General features: G+C 43.1%; 1 protein-coding gene across 1 annotated transcript; it reads left to right on the forward strand.

Moving 5' to 3' along the window:
* Nucleotides 1-1,725: 1,725 nt before the first annotated feature.
* On the forward strand, nucleotides 1,726-8,699 carry LOC140237660 (uncharacterized). The gene is made up of 3 exons (XM_072317585.1): nucleotides 1,726-3,495; nucleotides 5,047-5,809; nucleotides 5,888-8,699. Exons 1-3 carry the CDS (start codon nucleotides 1,809-1,811, stop codon nucleotides 6,714-6,716), a joined length of 3,279 nt encoding a protein of 1,092 aa, XP_072173686.1. The 5' UTR covers nucleotides 1,726-1,808; the 3' UTR covers nucleotides 6,717-8,699.
* Nucleotides 8,700-9,020: the final 321 nt, after the last annotated feature.

The raw sequence follows: 9,020 nt of genomic DNA on the forward strand, positions 1-9,020 counted from the left end.
GCACGTTCATGTCAAGGCATGTAATGCCAGGAATTTATGAACTATGTGTAATGTCATTTCATCAACCTGATGTGGTGGTTGTTTGAAGATACAGTTGTGACAGAAATTGACATTAAGACAGATTTAGTGTTATATAAATGTCAATAATGGTTCAAGAGACAAAGTTGTTGGTGAATAGAGTTGATAGTGGGAAAAGGTCACCACACGTTAATAGGTTCTTTGTGTATGATTTATCGACATGCATCAGTGTGGGTATTTGTATTGCAAGACAAATTGCAAGGTAATTACAGAACTGTGTTTAATGACAGCAGTTCGTACAGTGTTTGTAGTGCCTAAAGTGGAATCTAAAGTGTAAGAATCTACTCAATGGTGTGCTGTAAGGTTTAATTTGCATTTCTGGAGTGGAACTAGAATCCATGGTATGGAGGTAACAATGTTGAGTGTACAATATAGTGCTAAGCAAATGCAGAAATGCAGGTTGTAGATTTGTTGTAAGGTGTTACATTGAGTATATTCAGCATATATTACCGAGCTCAAAGTGAGATTATGAGTGTCTACAGTACAATCAGAGTGTAGATGCAAGTGATGTTTGACATATAACATGTAAGAATAAGTACAGGTGGTTTGACTTTCACATACAGTTGTATGTACAGTGTAAGTTCTGTTTCATATCCGTATGATTTGTGACTGCAAGTGTATGAAGCAAAGTCACTGAGAGTTAAAGGGGTGATAACACATGTTGTATTTGTACAAAATTACATGTTTGTGCAGAAGTACAAATTAGACAGGATATGCACAACACGGCTAAGTACAGTGCAAGAGTGCAAAATAAAGTGCTCAGATTAATCTGCATGTGTACACAGTAAATGAGCACAATGAGTCAGTGTATTACATATTATACAAAGCTCATTCAATAAGACAGAAAGAATCTGTAATGTTGGCATACAAGTGTACTTTGTAGTAGCAAACTCCCACATACAGCAAGCATACATCTAGCATACAAGTGTATAGTAGCAAACTCCAAGCATTAAATGTGCATGTTCAATTGATATTCCCTATGTAACAGAAACATGGTGATTTATTAGTCGCTTTTCAATATGTGACAGGTATAAATCCAGGTGAAGTGTACATGTACAATACACGTACAATATACTATGAAGGTAATAAGAGACAGTGACAACAAGAGAAGTTTTTGAATCTATATGCATGTCAGGCAATGCAAAGATTTAATCATATACAAATGTATAGTGTACAAGACGTGCATGAATAATGTACATGTGATTCAGAAGTCCAAGTTCAGTGTACAAGGCATGCCTGAGTATTACATGTGATTCACATGTCCAAGTTACTGCATGTGTATTAGCAACAAGGTGCTAATATTTTCTTTGTTTACGGTTTTGATCTATTCACAGATCGAATAAACAAGCTTCACGGCTTAACTATCTCAATCCACGGCTGGGCTAAACTCGGGTTCCATTCTTCGACTATTCATCAAATTCGATTCCTTGACTGACCTGGAATAGGAGACAGAGGGAACACTGCATGCAGTCATGAGTGCAGAACAGAAAGAGAAGGACCTCAAGATCAAGAGGAGGACTGCCAAGGCAAAGCTGACCCGATTATTGAATGCCTTGCAGAAATTGCTGGACAGCAACAGGAATCTTGACGAGGTCACCGAGTCCTTACAGAGTCTGGAGTTAGCGTATAAGGACTTAGAGGAGAAACATGAAGCCTACTGTGAGATCATCGAGGATGACGAGCAGTTTCTCAAAGAGGGCACTTGGTTGGAAGAGTGTCAGTCAAACTTCATGGATATGCAGATAAAGGCGAAGGATTGCATCAAGGCAAAAGCAAGTGAGGCATCTGAGAGAGCTGAGACACAACCGGCTGTAAATGATAGCAGCAATGTAGCCTCACCTGAAAGACCAGATGAATCTAACAGTCCACAAGTAGAGTCTGCATTCAGAGTACAGGTAGAGCGGCCCAAACTGCCACATTTCAGCGGAGACGTGAGAGTGTACTCTACGTTCAAATCGGACTTTCACCATTTGATAGACCGATACAGTAAACGGGACGCGATGGCCATCCTTCGTACAGCATTACATGGAAAGCCTTTGGAGCTAATCAGAGGGATAGGAAATGACTATGATGAAGCATGGGCATTGCTGGACTCCATATACGGCGATCCAAGGCTCGTAGCAGATGTAATCGTGGATGAAATGGAGCGGTTCCCCCCACTCAAAGAGGGAGATGATGCAAGATTCTGCGATCTTGTGCACATTGTAATGAGAAGTTACAACACACTGAAGGAAGTGGGGAGAACGGGAGATATGGATAACAGCCATATGCTGGCACTGGTGGAAAGAAAGATGACCAGCAATGATCGCAAGGTTTGGTTCCGCTATCTACAGAGGGATAGACAGGAGGCTACCTTTGAGGCACTGCGAACCTGGATGAGTGGGGAAATGAAGATGAGATTAAGAGCATCAGCCCCTCTTCGAGATGCACGGTCTTCCACTCAACAGAAAGACAAACGATCCAGTGCTTCAGTTAGTCACATTGCTGAAGAGGATAAGTCAGGCAAACAGGCGGACCACAAGTGCTGGATTTGCAAATCATCTGATCACTGGGTAGACCAGTGTAAGAAGCTTCTGTCAAAGAGTCAGCCCGAGAGGTTCCAAATGATGAAAGACAATCATGCATGCTACAGTTGCTTGAAGAGAGCAGGCAGGGATCACAACATGAAAACTTGCAAGCGACGGAAGAGGTGCACAGAGAAATTGAACGGAGAACAGTGCACATCCTTTCATCATCCTCTGCTGCACAAAGAAATAGCCCGTGAGATAGTGGCAAGTGTTTCAGGGAAAACAGCCCTTCTGCCTGTTGTGACAGTTACTATGATGGGTTCCAAGGACCAGAGCTACTCAGCTAACTGTCTACTGGATTCTGGTGCACAAATTAGCCTTGTCAGACGATCAGTTGCAGAAAACCTAGGATTAAAGGGAAAGCCGATATCCATCAACATCACGAAAGTTGGCTGTGTCACTGAAGAGGTCCAGACGAAGATCTACCGATTAAGACTGCGATCTCTCGATGACAACAGAGTGTACAGAGTGTCGGCTGTCGGACTGGATTCCATCAATGATGACATAGTACAAGTCCAGACAGATGACTTGTGCAAGACATTCAACCTGGGACAGAACTGTCTACATCGTAGCAGCGGATCGATTGATGTCTTGGTTGGAATTGATCATGCTAAGCTGCACACAGGAGAAACCAGGCAGAAAGGAAATTTGGTAGCCAGACATACCCTCCTGGGATGGGTGGTATTTGGAGCTGACCCGGATCATCAGGCTGCCAAAAGCACAGTTTTGAATGTGATGGTTACAGATGCTGTGGACTTGAAAGATTTTTGGACAACAGAGTCGATGGGAGTTTGTCATAGTCCCAGCCAGTACCAACCAGACGGACTGAGTAGACAGGAAATGGATGAGAGTAAGCTAATCAGTGATTCCTGTCAGAAGGTCGGCAAGCAGTGGCTCGTTCCGTATCCATGGCAAAAGGAACCGGATCTTCTGCCGGATAACAAGGCCCAGGCTGAGAGAATGCTATATGCTACTGAGAGGAAACTGGCAAAAAATCCCAACCATGCAGACGCATATGACAGACAGATCCAGGAGATGGTTGAAATGAAATTTGCCAGAAAGCTGTCAAAGGATGAAGTGCGATCGTATGAAGGCCCAGTGCACTACATTGCGCATCATGCGGTCGTTCGACCGGAGAAGCAGAGTACCCCCATCCGAATCGTATTCAACTCATCCGCCTCCTACCAGGGACACTCGCTTAACGACTACTGGATGAAGGGTCCCGATCTGCTGAACAGACTGTTTGGTGTACTGATGAGATTCAGGGAACACGAGGTGGCACTCTGCGCAGATATATCCAAGATGTACCACAGAGTGATGATACCTGAAAGGGACCAGCACGTCCACCGCTTTCTGTGGAGGAATTTGAACCAGGATAAGCAGCCAGATGTCTATATCATGAGAGTTGTCACTTTCGGTGATAAGCCATCCCCAGCTATGGCACAGACGGCATTACGGAAGACAGCGGAGGAAGGCGCTAAGATGTATCCGAAAGCTGCATCAACCATCATGCATGATACCTACATGGATGACATCTGTGCATCGGTGCCAACAGTGACAGAGGCAGAGGAGCTGAGCAGAAGCATCGATAAAGTACTGGCTGATGGAGGGTTCAAAGTAAAGGGATGGAGATCAAACAAGGAGCTCTCCAGAGAACATGATGGGAATGACAAAAAGCCCAAATTACTAAAGACGATCATTGATGAGAAAGTCTTGGGTGTGGTATGGGAAAATGACTCAGACACATTCTCATACAAAGTCAAACTGAATGAGGATGCAATTCAAGCAATCAAGATGACAAAGAGGAGCATCCTTAGCCAAGTTGCACGTATCTTCGATCCCATTGGATTTGCAACCCCCATAGTGATACGAGCAAAGATCGGACTGCAGAGGCTATGGGAGAAAGGCTTGAACTGGGATGATGAACTACCCGAGGAGAGTCAGACAGAATGGAGAAAGCTGTTCCGTGAAATGGAAAAGTTGACAAATGTCAGATTTGAGAGATGTCTGACACCAGCTCACGCCAGAGGCAAGCCAACTCTTTGCATTTTCTGTGATGCATCTATGGAGGCATTCGGAGCATGTGCGTATCTCAGATGGGAGGTAGACGAGGCGAGGTACGAGGTGCGGTTTGTGACAGCAAAGTCTAGGGTGGCACCGCTGAAACAGTTGACTATCCCAAGGCTTGAACTACAAGCAGCGGTACTTGCAAGCAGGTTATACACAGCAATCAGAACTGAGATGTCAATGGAGCTGGCCAATGTTATCTTCATGACTGACAGCATGATAACACTATCTTGGATAAAGAGTAAGGCCAGGAGTTACAAGATGTTTGTCGCTGTCCGAGTTGGTGAAATCCAGACTGCTACTGATCCGAGTAAGTGGCGTCATATCCCCGGAGAGGTGAACGTAGCAGATGACCTGTCGAGAGGGCTAGATGCAGATCAGCTGACCGCCAGATGGCAACACGGACCTGACTTCCTTCGTGAGCCTATGTCAGACTGGCCTGAAGAAGGCAAGGCAGAGGAAAAGATGCCTGAAATGGAGAAGGAAATGAGAAAGGATCAGTCAGTTCTAAACATCACCCAACCACCAGATGAGGATGTTATAGACTGTGCCAAATTCTCCAGCTGGAGAAAATTGATCCGGGTGACGTCATATGTGCTGAGGTTCCTGAGAAAGCTGAAAGCAAAGTGCAAAGGAGAAACTGACGAGAGTGAGAAAGACACAGATTGCACTTTGACACCTGATGACCTGCAGAAGGGAGAGAATTTCCTGATCCAGAAAGCCCAGCAGTCATTGAAGGCCAGAGTCGTCAAGGGAGAATTAAAGACCCTCAGCCCATACACAGACGAAACAGGCATAATCAGAGTAGGGGGCAGAGTAGACAAGGCTGAAATGTCATTTGAAATGAGGCATCCAGTGCTACTTCCATACGGGCATTGGATATCTACCCTGATTACACGGCATTTCCATGAGAGCGGTCACAATGGAGTGGCTGTAACGACTGCTAAGGCTCGACGCAGATACTGGATTTTGAAAGGGCATAATTTGGCAAAAACAGTTAAGTTCAGATGTACAGTTTGCCGAGCATTCGACCACAAGACTGAGACCCAGGAAATGGCAGACCTGCCTACCGAGAGGCTATCTCCACATACGCCGCCATTTCACTACACGGCATGTGACTATTTTGGTCCTTTCCAAATGAGGGTAGGACGTAACAAGACTGCAAAAAACTACGGCGTCCTGTTCACATGCTTAAACTCAAGAGCCGTCCACCTTGAGCTTGCAGCAGACTGTTCCACGATGGAATTCCTGCAAGTGCTTCGACGATTCTTCGCTATAAGGGGCCAGTCAGGGAAAATCCTAAGCGACAATGGAACTCAGTTCATTGGTGCACAGCGGGAACTACGAGACATGGTAAGAGGCTGGTCTAAAGAGGAGCTACGAGAATTCTGTGCAGAGAAAGGCACGGAATGGACATTCACGACACCCGCTGCCCCCCATCAGAATGGCAGTGCAGAGTCGCTGGTTAAAAGCTGCAAGTATGCTCTGAAGAGGGCAATTGGGGAGCAGATCTTGACACCGTTCGAGCTGTATACGTGCCTGCTGGAGGTCGCCAACCTTGTGAATCAGCGACCGATTGGCAGGATTCCGACCGAACCCGATGACGGCAACTACCTATGTCCCAATGACATGCTGTTGGGGCGTGCATCTAGCGACGTCGCTCAAGGGCCGTTCCGGGAAACGAGAAATCCGAGGCATCGTGTCGAATTCATTCAGCGAATTGTCGACACATTCTGGCATCGCTGGACGAGAGACGTTCTTCCGTTGTTAGCACCGCGACAGAAATGGCACGTCGATCGCCGCAACGTACGTGTCGACGACGTCGCGATGATGGCTGACGCGAACGCGGTTCGAGGGAAATGGACCATCGCCCGCGTTATCCAAGTCTACCCGGGACCGGATGGTAAGGTGCGCAATGTGAAGGTGAAAACGCCAACTGCTGAGTATCGACGTCCAGTTACGAAGATCGCGGTGATCTACCCAGCTGAGGGATACGACGAGTGATTTGTTTGTGATAAATTCAGTGTTAAGCGATCATGAGGAGAGATTTCCTCATTGGGTGGGGAGGATGTCTCGCGGAGCGAAGCGGGTTTTGATTCTGGTTAGGAAAGTTTGCGTTTGAGTTTGCCTTATTTGTAATTTGAGGACACCATAGACGACATGCGCAGTGAGTGAAAGTTGTCATTTGTCACGTTTCGCGCAGTTTCTAATTGTGCCATTCAGTTAGTTAGCAGCTGACGGTATCAACGTGAAGACTGGTCGCGTTATGGGATGCAAATGCTGACTCGCCCGTTTCTGCAGAAGACTCATGCAAGTCAAGTTTAGTCCCGCTACAGGAGTAAGTAAATACCGGAAAATGTGAAATGAACATTAAAAACTGAAAGAAAGCAAATAAGAGTATGCTTGAGCGAACTTATGAACTCATTTGAACTCAGTTACAGTGTTGAATTTGTTGCATGCGTACTGGTGAGTTGCAACGTGGTACGTACGTGGTTACACAGGTATTGCACGTGAACATTGGTGCATGTTCATGTAATGCACGTTCATGTCAAGGCATGTAATGCCAGGAATTTATGAACTATGTGTAATGTCATTTCATCAACCTGATGTGGTGGTTGTTTGAAGATACAGTTGTGACAGAAATTGACATTAAGACAGATTTAGTGTTATATAAATGTCAATAATGGTTCAAGAGACAAAGTTGTTGGTGAATAGAGTTGATAGTGGGAAAAGGTCACCACACGTTAATAGGTTCTTTGTGTATGATTTATCGACATGCATCAGTGTGGGTATTTGTATTGCAAGACAAATTGCAAGGTAATTACAGAACTGTGTTTAATGACAGCAGTTCGTACAGTGTTTGTAGTGCCTAAAGTGGAATCTAAAGTGTAAGAATCTACTCAATGGTGTGCTGTAAGGTTTAATTTGCATTTCTGGAGTGGAACTAGAATCCATGGTATGGAGGTAACAATGTTGAGTGTACAATATAGTGCTAAGCAAATGCAGAAATGCAGGTTGTAGATTTGTTGTAAGGTGTTACATTGAGTATATTCAGCATAAATTACCGAGCTCAAAGTGAGATTATGAGTGTCTACAGTACAATCAGAGTGTAGATGCAAGTGATGTTTGACATATAACATGTAAGAATAAGTACAGGTGGTTTGACTTTCACATACAGTTGTATGTACAGTGTAAGTTCTGTTTCATATCCGTATGATTTGTGACTGCAAGTGTATGAAGCAAAGTCACTGAGAGTTAAAGGGGTGATAACACATGTTGTATTTGTACAAAATTACATGTTTGTGCAGAAGTACAAATTAGACAGGATATGCACAACACGGCTAAGTACAGTGCAAGAGTGCAAAATAAAGTGCTCAGATTAATCTGCATGTGTACACAGTAAATGAGCACAATGAGTCAGTGTATTACATATTATACAAAGCTCATTCAATAAGACAGAAAGAATCTGTAATGTTGGCATACAAGTGTACTTTGTAGTAGCAAACTCCCACATACAGCAAGCATACATCTAGCATACAAGTGTATAGTAGCAAACTCCAAGCATTAAATGTGCATGTTCAATTGATATTCCCTATGTAACAGAAACATGGTGATTTATTAGTCGCTTTTCAATATGTGACAGGTATAAATCCAGGTGAAGTGTACATGTACAATACACGTACAATATACTATGAAGGTAATAAGAGACAGTGACAACAAGAGAAGTTTTTGAATCTATATGCATGTCAGGCAATGCAAAGATTTAATCATATACAAATGTATAGTGTACAAGACGTGCATGAATAATGTACATGTGATTCAGAAGTCCAAGTTCAGTGTACAAGGCATGCCTGAGTATTACATGTGATTCACATGTCCAAGTTACTGCATGTGTATTAGCAACAAGGTGCTAATATTTTCTTTGTTTACGGTTTTGATCTATTCACAGATCGAATAAACAAGCTTCACGGCTTAACTATCTCAATCCACGGCTGGGCTAAACTCGGGTTCCATTCTTCGACTATTCACTATTCATCTCTCTCTTTTATTTGTTTTCTTTTTTTAATTCTTGCTGGATAAACTTTAGATCCCTACACCAATTTCTTTTTCATTAGTTGACAAATATATATATATATATATATAATATATATATAAAAAAAAAAATATATATATATATATATATATATATACATATATATATATATATATATACACGATATTATATATATATATATATATATATATATATATATATATATATATATATAACTATATATATATATATATATATATATATATATATATATA

This window comes from Diadema setosum, chromosome 14, assembly GCF_964275005.1.
Source record: "Diadema setosum chromosome 14, eeDiaSeto1, whole genome shotgun sequence".
In the NCBI taxonomy this organism is placed as follows: domain Eukaryota; kingdom Metazoa; phylum Echinodermata; class Echinoidea; order Diadematoida; family Diadematidae; genus Diadema; species Diadema setosum.